Source organism: Scyliorhinus torazame, chromosome 29 (genome assembly GCF_047496885.1).
Source record: "Scyliorhinus torazame isolate Kashiwa2021f chromosome 29, sScyTor2.1, whole genome shotgun sequence".
NCBI lineage: Eukaryota > Metazoa > Chordata > Chondrichthyes > Carcharhiniformes > Scyliorhinidae > Scyliorhinus > Scyliorhinus torazame.
In genome coordinates, this window is record NC_092735.1 from 1,211,521 (window position 1) to 1,232,315 (window position 20,795).

The 20,795-nt window shown below is 49.6% G+C and overlaps 1 protein-coding gene across 2 annotated transcripts in view; it reads right to left on the reverse strand.

Moving 5' to 3' along the window:
* Window positions 1-440: 440 nt before the first annotated feature.
* Window positions 441-20,795, reverse strand: part of xrcc6 (X-ray repair complementing defective repair in Chinese hamster cells 6) — a 78,462-nt gene continuing 58,107 nt past the window's right edge. For both annotated transcript variants that reach the window (XM_072491968.1, XM_072491967.1), the window contains 4 exons: window positions 17,584-17,713; window positions 8,002-8,102; window positions 6,856-6,972; window positions 441-1,093 (listed from right to left, as the gene is read on the reverse strand). In XM_072491968.1, the coding sequence (XP_072348069.1) occupies window positions 891-1,093; window positions 6,856-6,972; window positions 8,002-8,102; window positions 17,584-17,713 (551 nt within the window). In that variant the 3' untranslated portion in view covers window positions 441-890. The remainder of the gene's footprint in view (window positions 1,094-6,855; window positions 6,973-8,001; window positions 8,103-17,583; window positions 17,714-20,795) is intronic.

The following is a 20,795-nucleotide window of genomic DNA, read 5'->3' on the forward strand; positions in this document are numbered from 1 at the left end:
TTGGTCCGGTTCATTACCCAGAACCAAATCCAATGTGGCCCCCCCTCTTGTCGGCCTATCCACATATTGTGTCAGGAAACCCTCCTGCACACACTGTACAAAAACTGCCCCATCCGAACTGTTCGACCTATAGAGGTTCCAATCAATATTTGGAAAGTTAAAGTCACCCATGACAACTACCCTGAGACCTCCACACCTATCCATAATCTGTTTTGCAATTTCTTCCTCCAGATCCCTATTACTGTGTGGGGGTCTATAGAAAACTCAAATAGTTTCTGAGTAAAGAGAGCAGCCAAGATTCGTTATCTCAGCCTCGAGCAAAGTCAGCTGGTTGTTGACAAGGTAACGCTGCTAGAATCAATTCCCAGGGTTCCGCACCACCCCACAAACCCCGGTAAAAATATTCAGTCGGAAAATAAAATTCAGACACGGCAAAGATGTCCCCAATACTGAGTTTTGTTACAGATCAGTCGGTTACAGGTGGCTTGTACAATATCAAATATAAAATAAACTTGTGAAAAATTCAGAAGTTACAAAAATAACCTGTGCAGATTTCTGAGTTTCTTGTCAGCGAGGGCCGGAATATCCTGGAGATCTGAGAAGGGGTGCCTGGGATTCCCTCATTCCGCAGAGGGGCCGGGATGGTCGTAGTCACGGAGAGGTTTGTCAGAGCGAGTCTTGGCTCGGTTACGTTTGCATCAGTGCTGATTTGGTGTCCTGGCTGCCTGCTCGGGTTGTAGGTTTAATGTTCCTGCGATTTCAGTGCTTCAGTTAGGTGGAGACGGTCGGGTGAGCGTTTCGCCAGCTAAACCGCCCCCTCCGCCGGCCTCTCCGCTGCGGGCCCCCCCCCCCCCGGCCCCTCGGCTACCGCCCCGCCAACTCAGCCTTGGTCACTTCTTTGCAAAGTGACCGGTGATGGCATCGATGAGCTCCTGCTTCTTGCTGCCCCTCAGCCCGTACTGTTTACAGACATCCTTGAGCACTGGCACAGTCAGCTTGCCCAGCGTCCCGCTCTGCAGGTACTGCCTGACCTCATCCTCCCCCAGCGATACCTCCACTTTGGGTTTCTTCACTGCTCCTCCCTCTGCTTCGCCTGGTCAGAGAGAACAGAAATTCACACTTTTAGTCTTTAGGCAGTCACTGTGAAAATTCTTCGTACTGAAGATCGACAATAAAAATGACAAACCATCAACCACCACCCATGATAATGGCATAGTGTAGGTTGGATGGCTTTTGTTTCGGTGCAACATCGTGGGCCGAAGGGCCTGTACTGCGCTGTATTGTTCTATGTTCTATGTTCTAATTGCCCCGCACTTGAATATTTTACCAGCAGGAAGTACCACCACCACTTCAGACAATTACATCGGCTAATGGTTTTAAAAAAAATAAATTTAGAGTACCCAATTCTTTTTTTCGAATTAAGGAGCAATTTAAGGACCAATCCACCTACCCGCACATCTTTTTGGGTTCTGGGGGGTGAGACCCATGCAGACACGGGGAGAATGTGCAAACGCCACACAGACAGTGACCCGGGGCCAGGATCGGACCCGGGTCCATGGTGCCCTGAGGCAGCAGTGCTAACCACTGCGCCACCGTGCCACCCCTGCTAATTGTTTTTAAGGGACAGTGAACATAGAACATAGAACATAGAACATAGAACATAGAACAATACAGCGCAGTACAGACCCTTCGGGCCACGATGTTGCACCGAAACAAAAGCCATCTAACCTACACTATGCCATTATCATCCATATGTTTATCCAATAAACTTTTAAATGCCCTCAATGTTGGCGAGTTCACTACTGTAGCAGGTAGGGCATTCCACGGCCTCACTACTCTTTGCGTAAAGAACCTACCTCTGACCTCTGTCCTATATCTATTACCCCTCAGTTTAACGCTATGTCCCCTCGTCCCAGCCATTTCCATCCGCGGGAGAAGGCTCTCACTGTCCACCCTATCCAACCCCCTGATCATTTTGTATGCCTCTATTAAGTCTCCTCTTAACCTTCTTCTCTCCAACGAAAACAACCTCAAGTCCATCAGTCTTTCCTCATAAGATTTTCCCTCCATACCAGGCAACATCCTGGTAAATCTCCTCTGCACCCGCTCCAAAGCCTCCACGTCCTTCCTATAATGCGGTGACCAGAACTGTACGCAAAGAATAATCATTCTGGAGAAACATAGAAAATAGAAGCAGGAGGAGGCCATTCGGCCCTTCGAGTCTGCTCCATTCATTCTGATCATGGCTGACCATGTTCAATACCCTCATCCTCCCCCCCCCCCCCCCCCCCCCCCCATCTCTTGATCCCTTTCGCCCCAAGAGCTGTATCGAATTCCTTCTTCAAATTACACAATGTTTTAGCCTCAACTACTTTCTGTGGGAGTGAATTCCACAGATTCTCCGCTCTCCGGGTGAAGAGATTTCTCCTCACCTCAGTCCTTATCCTCAAACTATGACCCCCAGTTCTGGACTCCACCACCATTGGGAACATTCTTTCTGAATCGACCCTGTCTAATCCTGTTGGAATTTGGTAAGTTTCTATGAGATCCCCTCTCGCGCTCCTGAACTCCGATGAATATGCGGCCATCGCTGGTGTTTACTGCCCCACCCTAGTTGCCATGAGCAGGGCAGTTTTTATACAGCTGAGAGGCTCTTCCGAGAACGTTTAACAGCCAGCCACACTGGGAATCACACAGAGGGCAGGCTGGAGACAGTCAACAGGTTTCCTTCAGAACAGACGCCAGCTGGATTTTTCTCATGGGTTTGTGGTCACATTTACTGGGAGTTGCTTTTCAGGCATCAGTTTTTTAAAAAAACATTAGATTATTCCCTTCCGAACTGCCAGAGCAGCATTTGAACCCATTTTTTCCTCTGGATTTGAAAACTGCTGAAAAAAAAGAGCCCTGCTGTCGAATATTTTCATCCTCTACACATCAGGACAGACACACGAGTGCCAAATTTCAAAGGGAGCAACAATCCATGAAAAAGAATGTGCTGATTGGTTAGCTTGTCGATTTTGATTGGGTGAGGTGTTGCCATGGAGAATTTGAACTAATGTGTCCCCCCCCTCTCACCGTGCTTCTATCAGGGCAGCATGACAGCACAGTGGTTAGCACTGCTGCCTCACGGCGCCGAGGTCCCAGGTTTGATCCCGGCTCTGGGTCACTGTCCGTGTGGAACATAGAACATAGAAAAATACAGCACAGAACATTCCCTTCGGCCCACGATGTTGCGCCGAACCTTTGTCCTAGATTAATCATAGATTATCATAGAATTTACAGTGCAGAAGGAGGCCATTCGGCCCATCGAGTCTGCACCGGCTCTTGGAAAGAGCACCCTACCCAAGGTCAACACCTCCACCCTACCCCCATAACCCAGTAACCCCACCCAACACTATGGGCAATTCTGGACACTAAGGGCAATTGATCACGGCCAATCCACCTAACCTGCACATCTTTGGACTGTGGGAGGAAACCGGAGCACCCGGAGGAAACCCACGCAGGCACGGGGAGGATGTGCAGACTCCGCACAGACAGTGACCCAAGCCGGGAATCGAACCTGGGACCCTGGAGTTTGCACATTCTCCCCGTGTTTGTTGGGTTTCGCCCCCACAACCCAAAGATGTGCAGGGTAGGTGGATTGGCCACGCTAAATTACCCTTAAATGGAACAAATAAATTTGGTGCCCTAAATTAAAAGGCAGAATCTATGGTCCATGAAAAAGAATGTGCTGATTGGTTAGCTTGTCGATATTGATTGGATGAGGTATTGCCATTGAGAATGTGTCAGGAACTATTGTCGTCCCCTCCCCCGTGCTTCTATTAAATCAGAAAAAGGCAAGAGTGCCTGGGCATGTTCCTTTTGCCTGCAGGGTACAGGTTCCTACATTTGAATACATGTAGCTTCCAGCAAGTATAAACAGGCCACATTGCAGTCCGACTGATAATCTTAAATTGTTGCTCTCTTTGAAATCTGATATTCTTCCATCTGTCCTGATGGGTGCAGGCGGAAAAGCCATGCTCAAGTTATGTATAATGAAATTACTATTTGGTCCCTGGTTTACCTAGTCCAGTAACACGGCCACAACACTACATTCCAATCACCGCCCTGGCTAAGATGAGCTGCATTGGAAATTAATTTGAAGAAGAACAGAGGAGATTTCTCCAGTGTCCTGAAAAGTATTAATCCCTCAACCAAAATCACTCCTGCACTTGAAGCAGAGAAAATATTAACTTTGTCATCCACTGCTCAGTTTGCAGCTGGTGAGGGGGAAAGCATCTGGAAGATTTTCCCAGCTTGTAGCTAGTGCAAGAAATCTATAGTGGCTCCGCCCAGAACCTTGAGGCAGAACGCAGTCAACAGAGCAGCTTGGAGGCTCTGAGTAGATGAGTACCTGTCAGCAGCCAGAACAAGGGCTGAGCCTCCAGAGTTGTGAAGCGTTAAATGAAGGTTGGAGGGTCACGTAGCCAAAGGGTTACTGGAAGGATCCCCATAAAATCTTACCTTGGAAAATAACTGTAACACTGAGGAGAAATAAAGTGAATTATTGGGGGTTGTGGCATACCGTGCAGTTTGGTCCCTATGGAAATGAATGAACATTCAATATTCTTGGAATATATTAGGGAATTCTTGGGGTTTGGGGAGGAAGTACAAAGTTGAACTACGTTCATAGCATCATTAATTACAAACTACAGTGTTAAGTTAATAGTGCTTGCTTTGTTCAATTCTAATGTACAATAAAGTGTGTTCTTAATTAAAAAACTGTCTGGGGCAGCACGGTGCCGCAGTGGGTTAGCACTGCTGCCTCACGGCGCCGAGGTCCCAGGTTCGATCCCGGCTCTGGGTCACTGTCCGTGTGGAGTTTGCACATTCTCCCCGTGTCTGCGTGGGTTTCACCCCCACAACCCAGAAATGTGCAGGCGAGGTGGATTGGCCACGCTAAATTGCCCCTTAATTGGAAAAAATGAATTGGGTACTCTAAATTTATTACGAAAATGAAAAAAAAACTGTCTGTCGGTTAATTATCTCTTTAAATGTCCCCAAGAGGATTGGAACAAACTACAACAGCCATTCACTTCATTTGTTTTTCAGTGTCCTGAGGAAACACTCCAAAGAAATGCAATTCTTTCTTTCTTCTCACGAGCAGCTCAGTCAGTTCAGTCAGAGAATTGGGCAGGAGCATCTTGTCTGTGTCACTCATTTCTATCCTGAGAGATGCAATTTACAAAGAAGAAAGAAAAGTACAGCAGAGGAACAGGCCCTTCGGCCCTCCAAGCCTGTGCCGACCATGCTGCCCATCTGAACTGAAACCCCTTGCCCTTCCTGGGTCCGTATCCCTCTATTCCCATCCTATTCATGTATTTGTCAAGATGCCCCTTAAACGTCACTATCGTCCCTGCTTCCACCACCTCCTCTGACAGCGAGTTCCAGGCACCCACTACCCTCTGCGTAAAAAACTTGCCTCGTACATCTACTCTAAACCTTGTCCCTCGCAACATAAACCTATGCCCCCTAGTAATTGACCCCTCTACCCCGGGGAAAAGCTACTGACTATCCACTCTGTCCATGAACTTCATAACCTTAAAGACCTCTATCAGGTCGCCGCTCAACCTCCGTCATTCCAGTGAGAACAAACCGAGTTTATTCAACCGCTCCTCATAGCTTATGCCCTCCATACCAGGCAACATTCTGGTAAATCTCTTCTGCACCCTCTCTAAAGCCTCCACATCCTTCTGGTAGTGTGGCGACCAGAATTGAACACTATACTCCAAGTGTGGCCTAACTAAGGTTCTATACAGCTGCAACATGACTTGCCAATTCTTATACTCAATGCCCCGGCCAATGAAGGCAAGCATGCCGTATGCCTTCTTGACAACCTTCTCCACCTGTGTTGCCCCTTTCAATGACCTGTGGACCTGTACACCTAGATCTCTTTGACTTTCAATACTCTTGAGGGATCTACCATTCACTGTATATTCGCTACCTGCATTAGACCTTCCAAAATGCATTACCTCACATTTGTCCGAATTAAACTCCATCTGCCATCTCTCCGCCCAAGTCTCCAAACGATCTAAATCCTGCTGTATCCTCCGACAGTCCTCATCGCTATCCGCAATTCCACCAACCTTTGTGTCGTCTGCAAACTTACTAATCAGACCAGTTACATTTTCCTCCAAATCATTTATATATACTACAAACAGCAAAGGTCCCAGCACTGATCCCTGTGGAACACCACTGGTCACAGCCCTCCAATTAGAAAAGCATCCTTCCATTGCTACTCTCTGCCTTCTATGACCTAGCCAGTTCTGTATCCACCTTGCCAGCTCACCCCTGATCCCGTGTGACTTCACCTTTTGTACTAGTCTACCATGAGTGGGCAGCACGGTAGCATTGTGGATAGCACAATTGCTTCACAGCTCCAGGGTCCCAGGTTCGATTCCGGCTTGGGTCACTGTCTGTGTGGACCTGCACATCCTCCCCGTGTCTGCGTGGGTTTCCTCCTGGTGCTCCGGTTTCCTCCCACAGTCTAAAGATGTGCAGGTTAGGTGGATTGGCCATGATAAATTGCCCTTAGTGTCCAAAATTGCCTGTTGGGTGGGGCTACTTGGTTATGGGTATAGGGTGGCGGTGTTGACCTTGGGTAGGGTGCTCTTTCCAAGAGCCGGTGCAGACTCAATGGGCCGAATGGCCTCCTTCTGCACTGTAAATTCTATTAAATGAGGGACCTTGTCAAAGACCTTACTGAAGTTCGTGCAGGCAACATCCACTGCCCCACCTGCATCAATCATGTTCGTCACTTCTTCGAATATGTGATTACTGACACAACGTTTAGTTTCCTCTCTCCTGAACACTCACCGAGCTTCCTCTTCTGCTGGCTCTTTGCATCTGGGTTATAGTCAGGAGGATAAACCAGCTCATTGAATTCCTCGGCCAGATGTCCAATTCTCCTGTCCATAACATCATTCTTTGGCACTGTGTGGGAAAAAGATTATTTCCTCCATTACGTTCCTCTTTCTCGTTCCATCTCTTTGCCCCCCCCCCCCAAGCTCCCCCTCTCCGTCCCCATCTCCGCTTCGCTGCCCCCCATCTCCGTCCCCATCTCCCCCTCTCCTTCCCCAACACCCCCTCTCACCCTCTCCGTCCCCATCTCCCCCTCTCCTTCCCCATCTCCCCCTCTCCGTCCTCAGCTCCCCCTCTCCTTCCCCATCTCCCCCTCTCCTTCCCCATCTCCCCCTCTCCGTCCCCAGCTCCCCCTCTCCGTCCCCAGCTCCCCCTCTCCGTCCCCAGCTCCCCCTCTCCGTCCCCAGCTCCCCTTCGCTTCCCCCCCGTCTCCCCCTTTCTGTACCCTCAGCTCCCCCTCTGCAACCCCCAACTTCCCCTCTCAGCATCCCCCCCCCCACAGCTCCCCCTTGTAAATATCAGATGTTGGTATATGATGGAGGAATAATCCAGCAGCCTGGCTTTTACCTTCAGCAAGTTTATTCTGTGTCCAGCCCACCAGATACACAAACCCCTGATGGTTTTGCCCCACAACTTTTCCAGCTGCGTTTAATTAAACTCTTCTAGAGGTTGAGCCAATAATCAGTATCTGTGTTTAACTCGGCAATTAGCTTAACAATGTCATTGCCAAAGCCTGCACTGCAGGGACACTGACCCATGACACCCCTCTCTATCCGCACCCCCCCACCCTCACCCACAAGCTGCAGCTCCTTTTCTCCACCATCACCCTCAGCTCCTCGTCCACGCACCCCCACTTCCGCCACCTCGCTCCCCTCTTCATGCCCCCAGCAACCCCGCTCTGACCCCCAAGGAGCCTCACAGCTGGTCTCAGCAGTCACCCAACATTCATTCTCGCCCAGGAGCCCAAAATTCAATCAGGAAATATTCCCATCATCCTATCCTGTTACAGGCTGCAGGTGGAAACTGGGCTTTTCTAACCAGTATCACAATAACCTTTACCGCGAGGCAGTCGGTGGATGAGGTATAAAACAGGATGCTCACATGTCAAGTCTTCCATTTCCTCGGGCTCCTTCAAATCAAGTGCCAAAGCCTCCAGACTGCGGAAATGTCGCTGAATAACCGGGTTCTCAAAGCTCTCGGGCCTGTTACAGGAGGAATAGAAACTGTCACCATTGTGCCTGAAGGAAACATTGCAGGAATTTCTTGTTCAGCTGCACAAGGGAATGTGGTTTTTTTTTGGTGATAATGTAAACTGTGTATTTAAATACATAAATAATGTATTTTCCAACGTTTGCTAGTTTCAGCCTCCAGAGACCTCGGGTGTGTCTCCTGTCGGGGCCACACACTGAGTGACCCTCCCTCGGCGCCGCCCCAGCATCAGTGAGTTGACCCAGTGTGAGAACCAGGATTATTTATCACACCAAGTCAGAGCCAGCAGGGCAGCGGAGCAATTCTAACCAACTTAGGCAAACTTCCCCTGGTGTCAACCAGGCCAGGTGTCAGATGTCTCCGGGAAGAGCATTTCGGTGACAGTGACCACAACTCCTGGACTTTTACCATAGTCATGGAGAGGGATAGGAACAGACAGTATAGGAAGGTATTTAATTGGGGGAGGGGATATTATACTGCTATTAGACAGTAACTGTGGAGCATAAAGTGGGAACAGTTGTTCTTGGGGAAATGCACAACAGTAATGTGGGGGTTGTTTAAGGAGCACTTGCTGCGACTGCTGGATAGTTTTGTCCCACTGAGACGAGGAAGGAATGGTAAGGTGAAGGATCCTTGGATGACAAGAGAAGTGGAGCTTCTAGCCAAGAGGAAGAGGGAGGCTTACGCAAGATTGAGGAAGCAAGGATCTGGCACTGCTCTAGAGGGTTACAAGGTAGCCAGGAAGGAACTAAAAATGGACTGAGGAGAGCTAGAAGGGGCATGAAATAGCCCTGGTGGGAAGGATTAGGGAAAACCCCAAGGCTTACGTGAGAAATAAGAGGATGATCAGAGTGAGAGTAGGGCCGATCAGGGATAGTGGAGGGAACTTGTGCCTAGAGTCTGAGGAGATGGGGGAGGCCCTAAATGAATATTTTGCTTCAGTATTCACTAATGAGAGGGACCTTGTTGCCCATGAGAACAGTGTGAACCAGGTTAATAGACTCAAACAGGTTGATATTAAGAAGGAGGATGTGCTGGAAATTTTGAAAAGCATCAGGATAGACAAGTCCCCTGGGCCTGACGGGATATACCCAAGGTTACTACGGGAAGCGAGGGAGGAGATTGCTGCGCCGTTGGCGATGATCTTTGCGTCCTCACTCTCCACTGGAGTAGCACCAGATTGGAGGGAAGCGAATGTTGTTCCCCTGTTCAGGAAAGGGAATAGGGAAATCCCTGGGAATTACAGACCCATCAGTCTCACGTCTGTAATTCCCAGGGATTACTTTCAAAATATTGGAAAGGATTCTGAGAGAGAGGATTTTCTTTTTTCTTTTTTTAAATTTTGTTTTATCAATTCATTTTTTTTCAATTAAGGGGCAATTTAGCGCGGCCAATCCACCCACCTTGCACATCTTTGGGTTGTGGGGGCGAAACCCACGCAGACACGGGGAGAATGTGCAAACTCCACACGGACAGTGACCCAGAGCCGGGATCGAACCTGGGACCTCGGCACCATGAGGCAGCAGTGCTAACCCACTGCGCCACCGTGCTGACTGAGAGATATAATTTATGAGTATTTAGAAAAACATAGATTGATTAAAGATAGTCAGCCGGGAGAGTGAAAACAGCGCGAGAGGAGAGACAGCCGGGACAGTGAAAACAGCGCGGGAGGAGAGTGAGCCGGGACAGTGAAAACAGCGCGGGAGGAGAGACAGTCGGGACATTGAAAACAGCGCGGGAGGAGAGACAGTCGGGACAGTGAAAACAGCGCGGGAGGAGAGACAGTCGGGACAGTGAAAACAGCGCGAGAGGAGAGACAGTCGGGACAGTGAAAACAGCGCGGGAGGAGAGACAGTCGGGACAGTGAAAACAGCGCGGGAGGAGAGACAGTCAGGACATTGAAAACAGCGCGGGAGGAGAGACAGTCGGGACATTGAAAACAGCGCGGGAGGAGAGACAGTCGGGACAGTGAAAACAGCGCGGGAGGAGAGACAGTCGGGACAGTGAAAACAGCGCGAGAGGAGAGAGAGCCGGGACAGTGAAAACAGCGCGGGTGGAGAGAGAGCCGGGACAGTGAAAACAGCGCGAGAGGAGAGAGAGCCGGGACAGTGAAAACAGCGCGGGAGGAGAGACAGCCGGGACAGTGAAAACAGCGCGGGAGGAGAGACAGCCGGGACAGTGAAAACAGCGCGGGAGGAGAGACAGTCGGGACATTGAAAACAGTGCGGGAGGAGAGACAGTCGGAACATTGAAAACAGCGCGGGAGGAGAGACAGCCGGGACAGTGAAAACAGCGCGAGAGGAGAGAGAGCCGGGACTGTGAAAACAGCGCGGGAGGAGAGACAGCCGGGACATTGAAAACAGCGCGGGAGGAGAGAGAGCCGGGACAGTGAAAACAGCGCGGGAGGAGAGTGAGCCGGGACAGTGAAAACAGCGCGGGAGGAGAGAGAGCCGGGACAGTGAAAACAGCACGAGGGGAGAGACAGTCGGGACAGTGAAAACAGCGCGAGAGGAGAGACAGGCGGGGGAGTGTAAACAGCGCGAGAGGAGAGAGAGCCGGGACAGTGAAAACAGAGCGAGTGGAGAGAGAGCCGGGACATTGAAAACAGCGCGAGAGGAGAGAGAGCCGGGACAGTGAAAACAGCGCGGGAGGAGAGACAGCCGGGACATTGAAAACAGCACGAGAGGAGAGAGAGCCGGGACAGTGAAAACAGCGCGGGAGCTGAGTGAGCCGGGACATTGAAAACAGCGCGGGAGGAGAGAGAGCCGGGACAGTGAAAACAGCACGAGGGGAGAGACAGCCGGGACAGTGAAAACAGCGCGGGAGGAGAGAGAGCCGGGACAGTGAAAACAGCGCGAGAGGAGAGAGAGCCGGGACAGTGAAAACAGCGCGGGAGGAGAGAGAGCCGGGACAGTGAAAACAGCGCGAGAGGAGAGACAGTCGGGATGGTGAAAACAGCGCGAGAGGAGAGAGAGCCGGGACAGTGAAAACAGCGCCGGAGGAGAGAGACAGCCGGGACAGTGAAAACAGCACGAGAGGAGAGAGAGCCGGGACAGTGAAAACAGCGCGGGAGGAGAGAGAGCCGGGACAGTGAAAACAGCACGAGGGGAGAGACAGCCGGGACAGTGAAAACAGCGCGAGAGGAGAGACAGGCGGGGGAGTGTAAACAGCGCGAGAGGAGAGACAGCCGGGACAGTGAAAACAGCGCGGGAGGAGAGAGAGCCGGGACAGTGAAAACAGCGCGAGAGGAGAGAGAGCCGGGACAGTGAAAACAGCGCGGGAGGAGAGAGAGCTGGGACAGTGAAAACAGCGCGAGAGGAGAGACAGTCGGGATGGTGAAAACAGCGCGAGAGGAGAGAGAGCCGGGACAGTGAAAACAGCGCCGGAGGAGAGAGACAGCCGGGACAGTGAAAACAGCACGAGAGGAGAGACAGCCGGGACAGTGAAAACAGCGCGAGAGGAGAGACAGGCGGGGGAGTGTAAACAGCGCGAGAGGAGAGACAGCCGGGACAGTGAAAACAGCGCGGGAGGAGAGAGAGCCGGGACAGTGAAAACAGCGCGAGAGGAGAGACAGCCGCGAGAGCGAAAACAGCGCGAGAGGAGAGACAGCCGGGAGACGCAGTGGTTGCTGGTTAAGTGTTTTATTTTTACCTGTATTTAAGTTGGGCAGTTGCTAAACCCGAGATATGACACTTGTAGTGTCCCTCACCTTTCCACCTCCTCTAACCTAAGGGGGTGAGTGAATATCAGGTAAGCTCTTGCTTTATTTTTCTTGTTTTTACCGCAAGTTATCCAGAGGGGATGGCAGGGAATGCAGTGCAATGTTCCTCCTGCAGAATGTTTGAGGTGAGGGACGCCGACAGTGTCCCTGCTGATTTCATATGTGGGAAGTGCACCCATCTCCAGCTCCTCAGAAACCGCATTCGGGAACTGGAGCTCGAGCTGGATGAACCGCATCATTCGGGAGGCAGAGGTGGTCATAGATAGTAGCTTCAGGGATAAGAACATAAGAACTAGGAGCAGGAGTCGGCCATCTGGCCCCTCGAGCCTGCTCCACCATTCAATGAGATCATGGCTGATCTTTTGTGGACTCAGCTCCACTTTCCGGCCCGAACACCATAACCCTTAATCCCTTTATTCTTCAAAAAACTATCTATCTTTATCTTAAAAACATTTAATGAAGGAGCCTCAACTGCTTCACTGGGCAAGGAATTCCATAGATTCACAACCCTTTGGGTGAAGAAGTTCCTCCTAAACTCAGTCCTAAATCTACTTCCCCTTATTTTGAGGCTATGCCCCCTAGTTCTGCTTTCACCCACCAGTGGATGGAGTTACTCCGAAGAATCAAGATAGATGGGTGACGGTGAGAGGGGCTGGGAGGAAGCAGTCAGTACAGGGATCCCCTGTGGTCGTTCCCCTTAGTAACAAGTATACCGCTTTGGATGCTGTTGAGGGGGACGACCTACCAGGGGTAAGCCACGGTGAACGGATCTCCAGCACTGAGTCCATCCCTGTGGCTCAGAAGGGAAGGAGGGGGAGCAGGAGAGCAATAGTTATTGGGGCCTCGATAGTTAGAGGGACAGACAGACGGTTCTGTGGCAGTGAAAGAGACTCACAGACGGTATGTTGCCTCCCGGGTGCCAGGGTCCGTGACGTCTCGGACCGTGTTTTCAGAATCCTTAAAGGGGAGGGGGAGCAGTCACAAGTCATGGTACACATAGGTACCAACGACATAGGTAAGAGGAGGGACTCTTTGCAGCCTACAACAGCCCTCCTCCTCATCCACTACTCCTCCAATCTTGGTGTCATCAGCAAATTTACTGACCCACCCTTCAGCCCCCTCCTTAAAGTAATTGATAAAAATCACAAATAGCAGAGGACCCAGCACTGATCTCTGTGGTACACCGCTGGTAACTGGTCTCCAGTCTGAAAACATACCATCCACCACCACCCCCTGTCTTCTATGTGATAGCCAGTTACTTATCCAATTGGCCAAATTTCCCTCTATCCCACACCTCCTTACTTTCTTCATGAGCCGACCATGGGGAACCTTATCAAACGCCTTACTGAAATCCATGTTTACGACATCAACTGCTCTACCTTCATCTACACACTTAGTTACCTCCTCAAATAATTCAATCACATTTGTCAGGCAAGACTTACCCTTCACAAATCCGTGTTGACTATCCCGGATTAAGCTGCATCTTTCCAAATGGTCATAAATCCTATCCTTCAGGACCTTTTCCATTAACTTACCTACCACCATAGAAAGACTAACTGGCCTATCATTACCAGGGTCATTCCTATTCCCTTTCTTGAACAGGGGAACAACATTCGCCACTCTCCAGTCCTCAAAATTGCGAATACACCCTTCCTCAGAACATCTCCCTCCTCCAGCCTACCCGCCTGAATCACACTCTCATCCTCAAAAACACAGCCCCTCTCCTTTGTGAACACTGAAAAAAAGTATTCATTCAACGTCTCTCCTATTTCTTTTGACTCCATGCACAAGTTCCCACTACTGTCCTTGACCGGCCCTAACCTCACCCTGGTCATTCTTTTATTTCTCACATAAGAGTAAAAAGCCTTGGGGGTTTTCCTTGATCCGACCCGCCAAGGACTTCTCATGCCCCCTCCTAGCTCTCATAAGCCCTTTTATCAGCTCATTCCTTGCTACCTTGTAACCCTCAAGCGACCCTACTGAACCTTGTTTTCTCATCCTTACATACTCTTCCTTTTTCCTCTTGACAAGACATTCAACCTCTTTTGTGAACCATGGTTCCCTCACACGGCCATTTCCTCCCTGCCTGACAGGGACATACCTATCAAGGACACGCAGTATTTGTTCCTTGAACATGCTCCACTTTTCATTTGTGCCTTTCCCTGACAGTTTCTGTTCCCATCTTATGCTCCCTAATTCTTGCCTAATCGCATCATAATTACCTCTTCCCCAATTATAAACCTTGCCCTGCCGTATGGCCCAATCCCTCTCCATTGCAATAGTGGAAGACACCGAATTGTGGTCACTATCTCCAAAGTGCTCTCCCACAAACAAATCTACACTTGTCCCGGTTCATTACCCAGTACCAAATCCAATGTGGCCCCACCTCTTGTCGGCCTATCCCCATATTGTGTCAGGAAACCCTCCTGCACACACTGTACAAAAATTGCCCCATTCCAAACTGTTCGACCTATACAGGTTCCAATCAATATTTGGAAAGTTAAAGTCACCCATGACAACTACCCTGAGACCTCCACACCTATCCATAATCTGTTTTGCAATTTCTTCCTCCACATCTCTATTATTATTTGGGGGCCGATAGAAAACTCCCAACAATGTGACCGCTACTTTCCTATTTCTAACTACGGCCCATATTACCTCAGTAGGCAGATCCCCTTCAAACTGCCTTTCTGCAGCCGTTAAACTATCCTTGATTAACAATGCTACTCCTCCACCTCTTTTACCACCTTCCCTACTCTTACTGAAACATCTATACCCCGGAACTTCCAACAACCATTCCTGTCCCTGTTCTAACCATGTCTCCGTAATGGCTACAACATCGTAGTCCCAAGTACCAATCCACGCTCCAAGTTCACCTACCTTATTCCGGATGCTCCTTGCATTGAAGTAGACACACTTCAACCCACCTTTCTGTCTGCCGGTACACTCCTGCGACCTTGATACCCTCCTCAGTACCTCACTACTCTCAACACTGGCTTCTGGAACACAGCTCGTTTTCCCAGCCCCCGGACAAATTAGTTTAAACCCCCCAGAAGAGCCGCAGCAAATTTCCCTCCCAGGATATTGGTGCCCCTCTGGTGCAGGTGCAAACCGTACTGTTTTATTTGATAAGGATCCCCATGGAAGGCTCATTCAGAAAGTTAGGGAGCATCGGATACAGGGAAATTTGGCTGTCTGGATACAGAATTGGCAACTGAAGAAGACAGCGAGTGGTAGTGGATGGAAAGTATTCCGCCCGCAGGTCGGTGACCAGTGGTGTCCCGCAGGGATCTGGGACCTCTGCTATTTGTGTTTTTTATAGATGACTTGGATGAGGAAGTGGAAGGGTGGGTTAGTAAGTTTGCCAATGACACAAAGGTCAGTGGAGTTGTAGATAGTGTTGAGGGTTGTTGCAGGTTACAACAGGACATTGACAGGATGCAGAGCTGGGCTGAAAGTGGCAGATGGAGTTCAACCTTGATAAATGTGAAGTGGTTCATTTTGGAAGGTCGAATTTGAATGCTGAATACAGGGTTAAAGGCAGGATTCTTGGAAGTGTGGAGGAACAGAGGGATCTTGGGGTCCACGTTCATAGATCCCTCAAAGCTGCCACCCAGGTTGATAGGGTTGTTAAGAAGGCGTATGGTGTGTTGGTTTTCATTAACAGGGGGATTGAGTTTAAGAGCCGCGAGGTTTTGCTGCAGCTTTATGAAACCCTGGTTAGACCACACTTGGTATATTGTGTCCCGTTCTGGTCGCCTCATTATAGGAAGAATGTGGATGCTTTGGAGAGGGTGAAGAGGAGATTTACCAGGATGCTGCCTGGACTGGAGGGCATGTCTTATGAAGAAAGGATGAGGGAGCTCGGGCTTTTCTCACTGGAGCGAAGGAAGAGAGGTGACTTGATAGAGGTGTACAAGGTGATGAGAGGCATGGATAGAGTGGATAGCCAGAGGTGGAAATGGCTGTCACGAGGGTACATCATTTTAGAACATAGAACATTACAGCGCAGTACAGGCCCTTCAGCCCTCGATGCTGCGCCGACCTGTGAAACCACTCTAAAGCCCATCTGCACTATTCCCTTATCGTCCATATGTATATCCAATGACCATTTGAATACCCTTAGTGTTGGCGAGTCTACTACTGTTGCAGGCAGGGCATTCCACGCCCTCACTACTCTCTGAGTAAAGAACCTACCTCTGACGTCTGTCTTATATCTATCTCCCCTCAATTTAAAGCTATGTCCCCTCGTGCTAGACATCACCACCCGAGGAAAAAGGCTCTCACTGTCCATCCTATCCAATCGAGTCTGCACCGGCCCTTGGAAAGAGCACCCAACTGAAGCCCACGTATCTACCATATCCCCGCAACCCAGTAACCCCCACTTAACATTTTTTTGGACACTAAGTGCAATTTATCATGGCCAATCCACCTAACCCGCACATCTTTGGACTGTGGGAAGAAACCGGAGCACCCGGAGGAAACCCACGCAGACACGGGGAGGACGTGCAGACTCCACATGGACAGTGACCCAAGCCGGAATCGAACCTGGAACCCTGGAGCTGTGAAGCAACTTTGCTAACCACTGTGCTACCGTGCTGCTCACTTGGAGCTGCGGGGGGGGGGGGGGGGGGGGGGGGGGGTGCAAGTTAGGAAACAGGGGCCTCTGGGAGGTTTGGGAGGGGGGGGGTGATGGGTGGCGATCATGGAAGGGGAGGGCCTGTAAGGTGGAGTGGGGGGTGCCGAAAAATGGGAACCCATAGGGGCGTATCCTCACTTGGGGGGGGGAGGGGGGGGAGGAAGGTAGTGTCCATGTGAGCAGGGGTGACATTGCCCATGGGTGGAGGTTATGGGCGACCCACCATTTCACTTCGAGATCGGGGCACCCTTTCAAAATGGCGGCCCGATCGCGGAGTTCAGCTCTCCAGTGCTGAAGAAAATTGGATTTGGATAGCGGGGATCTCGGCGGCAGAGCTGGCGGGAAACTCCTTGAAACACCCGCAACAAATTAACTTCAAAATTCTTCCACTAAATTCCGTCCTGTACATGTCAAGGAGCAAACTTTCGCTCAGACCGTGAGAGTTGGGATCCCTCTCCCCAAAGACATCGGAACCCCTCCATCCCTACTCTATCGCTCCTCTTGCCTTTGGTTTCCTCGGTCTTAAGCTCTGAAACTCCCTCTTAAACTCCTCTTTTAAGATGCTCATTAACACCTCAATCGGGAACAAATCTTCTGGTCTCCTGCCGTAAGAACTACTTGGAATCAAATTTAATCTGATCACGCTCTTGTAAGACACCTGCGTGTTCCACGGATGAATATCCCTTTACCAAATTAGTCAGCAGAAAATATTGTGATGATTCACAACTGTTTTGTTGCGATGGTAAAGTTCGGCACAAACAATGGTTTACACTCTTCCCTCTGGATCGTCTCCCTGTCCAGAAGCCTCGGCAACTGGGGAAAGACCCAGCTCTTCAGTACAAGCTTCAGTGGGCACCAGCTGCTCTCAACTCACTGGGAAGTTAGTCGCGGTGTACGCGTAGAGGGACCTGTATTTATAACGTTGTCAGCGAGGACCTTTGATAAGCTGAAAGATGTTATATAAATGCAAGCCTTTGTTTTGTGTGAGTTCAGGGATTTCAATCTCTCCAACTGCTTGTGAAAACGGCCGGGGCACAAACCCATCCTCATTGTGACAATGGTCAAATCTACAATCCCTCACCGTGCTGAAAATATATATCAACCTTTGACTGACCTGTATTTAAACCGGAGTTTCTGCACCACCAACTTCATCTTCTCGATCTGATCCTCGTTGGCCACTCGCTTCTCCGTAAAGGTGAGTGACCTGATATCGTCGGCATAAGGCAAGAAAATCAGGTGGAATCCTGGTGGGAAAACAATGGAAAGGATTTATTTCCACCAGAAATTGGCGAACATTTCACACCAACACCCGAGTCCGGAGTTTCGTTTGAAAAAAGAAAATGTACAGCACAGGAACAGGCCCTTCGGCCCTCCAAGCCCGTGCCGACCATGCTGCCCGACTAAACTACAATCTTCTACACTTCCTGGGTCCTATTCCCATCCTATTCATGTATTTGTCAAGATGCCCCTTAAATGTCACTATCGTCCCTGCTTCCACCACCTCCTCCGGTAGCGAGTTCCAGGCACCCACTACCCTCTGCGTAAAAAACTTGCCTCGTACATCTACTCTAAACCTTGCCCCTCTCACCTTAAACCTATGCCCCCTAGTAATTGACCCCTCTACCCTGGGGAAAAGCCTCTGACTATCCACTCTGTCTATGCCCCTCATAATTTTGTAGACCTCTATCAGGTCGCCCCTCAACCTCCGTCGTTCCAGTGAGAACAAACTGAGTTTAGTTTCAGTCAATTACAAGGGGTCACAGGTTCAAGGTGAGAGGGGGAAGGTTTAAGGGAGATGTGCGGGTGAGAGTTTCACGCAGAGAGTGATGGGTGCCTGGAACGCGCTGCCAGAGGATGTGGGGGAAAAAGGCACATTACTAACATTTACGATGCATCTGGATGGGTCCATGAATATGGAGGAAATAGAGGGATACAGACCGAGGAAGGGCAGAAGGTTTTTTTTAAGTTTGAGCATCATGATGGGCACAGGCTTGGGAGGGCCGAAGGGCCCGTTCCTGTGCTGGACTTTTCTTTGTTCTTTTATCCAACCGCTCCTCACAGCTTATGCCCTCCATACCAGGCAACATCCTGGTAAATCTCTTCTGCACCCTCTCCAAAGCCTCCACATCCTTCTGGTAGTGTGGCGATCAGAATTGAACACGATATTGCAAGTGGGGCTAATTTGTTTGATAGGATTTCCTGGGATAAACATTCGCATTGCCGTCGAAATCTGGTCAAAGCTACCAGCAGTCAGAGCATTGGTCTCTCCAATTACCACCCACAATCCCCTCCTGCGTGTGGGGGAGGGGCTTTCGGTACATGAATGCTTTTCAGATTGAAAAAAAATAAAAATTAAGAGTATCCAATTCATTTTTTCCTATTAAGGGATAATTTATCATGGACAATCCACATACTCTGCATATCTTTGGATTGAGGGGGTGAGACCCACACAGGCACGGGGAGAATGTGCAAACTGCGGCAGTGACCCGGGGCCGGGATCGAACCCCGGTCCTCGATTCCGTGAGGCAGCACTGCTAACCTCTGTGCCACCGTGCTGCCCCTTCTGCTTTTCAGAGCTGCCAACCTTTCCTCAGAGAAATCAACATTCCAGACCCCAAAAATCTGCATTTTGGCAGTAAAATCCGGATTTTAATTTCAAAGGAAAAACACCCACCAATCTGAAGTACGGTGAAAACGTTTATTGCACAAATTTAAAACACGAATGGAAAATGCTAATCCAATGCATTTACACACATGTACATCATCATGGGTGGGTGTTTTCAAATTAAGTTTCAAACATTCAGTAAACCCAAGAATGAAAAATGTGAACACACATTCGCTTTTTTATATGAGGTTGAGAATTGTCCTTCCACCAGTATTAGACTCAGTTGAACCGTCCCGAGGCAGCTCTTTTCCATTTGTCAGACAATGCTGCAATCAGCTTCTTTCATCTTCATTTCAGGCTTCACCTCGGGCTTGCACATGTAGCTCTTCTGCACTTATCAAACAGTTTTCCATTGAATTGCATTTTAGGTCAGCACTGTCCTTTGGCAGGAGCGTAGACTTTCTGGGTTAATAAGTCAGAAAGTGTTTCGGTTCCTAAACTGGGCCGAAACTCAGTGGAGTTCTTCCCGATCAGACTGACGATTCGTTCATCTTTGTCGTTACTATGTGCGATTGACGAGACCGCCAGCATGATCTTTCGAAGGAAGCAAATGGACGTATTAGTGAGAGGCAGCATGGTTTTGTGAGGGGGAGGCCGTGTCTCACTAACTTGATACAGTTTTTTGAAGAGGTCACAAAGATGATTGATGCAGGTAGGGCAGTGGATGTTGTCTATATGGACTTCAGTAAGGCCTTTGACAAGGTCCCTCATGGTAGACTAGTACAAAAGGTGAAGTCACACGGGATCAGGGGTGAGCTGGCAAGGTGGATACAGAACTGGCTAGGCTATAGAAGGCAGAGAGTAGCAATGGAAGGATGCTTTTCTAATTGGAGGGCTGTGACCAGTGGTGTTCCACAGGGATCAGTGCTGGGACCTTTGCTGTTTGTAGTATATATAAATGATTTGGAGGAAAATGTAACTGGTCTGATTAGTAAGTTTGCAGATGACACAAAGGTTGGCGGAATTGCGGATAGCGATGAGGACTGTCAGAAGATACAGCAGGATTTAAATCGTTTGGAGACTTGGGCGGAGAGATGGCAGATGGAGTTTAATCCGGACAAATGCGAGGTAATGCATTTTGGAAGGTCTAACGCAGGTAGGGAATATACAGTGAATGGTAGAACCCTCAAGAGTATTGAAAGTCAGAGAGATCTAGGTGTACAGGTCCACAGGTCACTGAAAGGGGCAACACAGGTGGAGAAGGTAGTCAAGAAGGCATACAGCATGCTTGCCTTCATTGGCTGGGACATTGAGTACAAGAATTGGCAAGTCATGTTGCAGCTGTATAGGACACACTTAGGCCACACTTGGAGTATAGTGTTCAATTCTGGTCGCCACACTACCAGAAGGATGTGGAGGCTTTAGAGAGGGTGCAAAAGAGATTTACCAGGATGTTGCCTGGTATGGAGGGCATTAGCTATGAGGAGCGGTTGAATAAACTAGGTTTGTTCTCACTGGAGCAAAGGAGGTTGAGGGGCGACCTGATAGAAGTCTACAAAATTATGAGGGGCATAGACAGAATGGATAGTCAGAGGCTTTTCCGCAGGATAGAGGGGTCAATTACTAGGGGGCATAGGTTCGAGATGCGAGGGGCAAGGTTTAGAGTAGATGAACGAGGCAAGTTTTTTACACAGAGGATAGTGGGTGCCTGGAACTCGCTA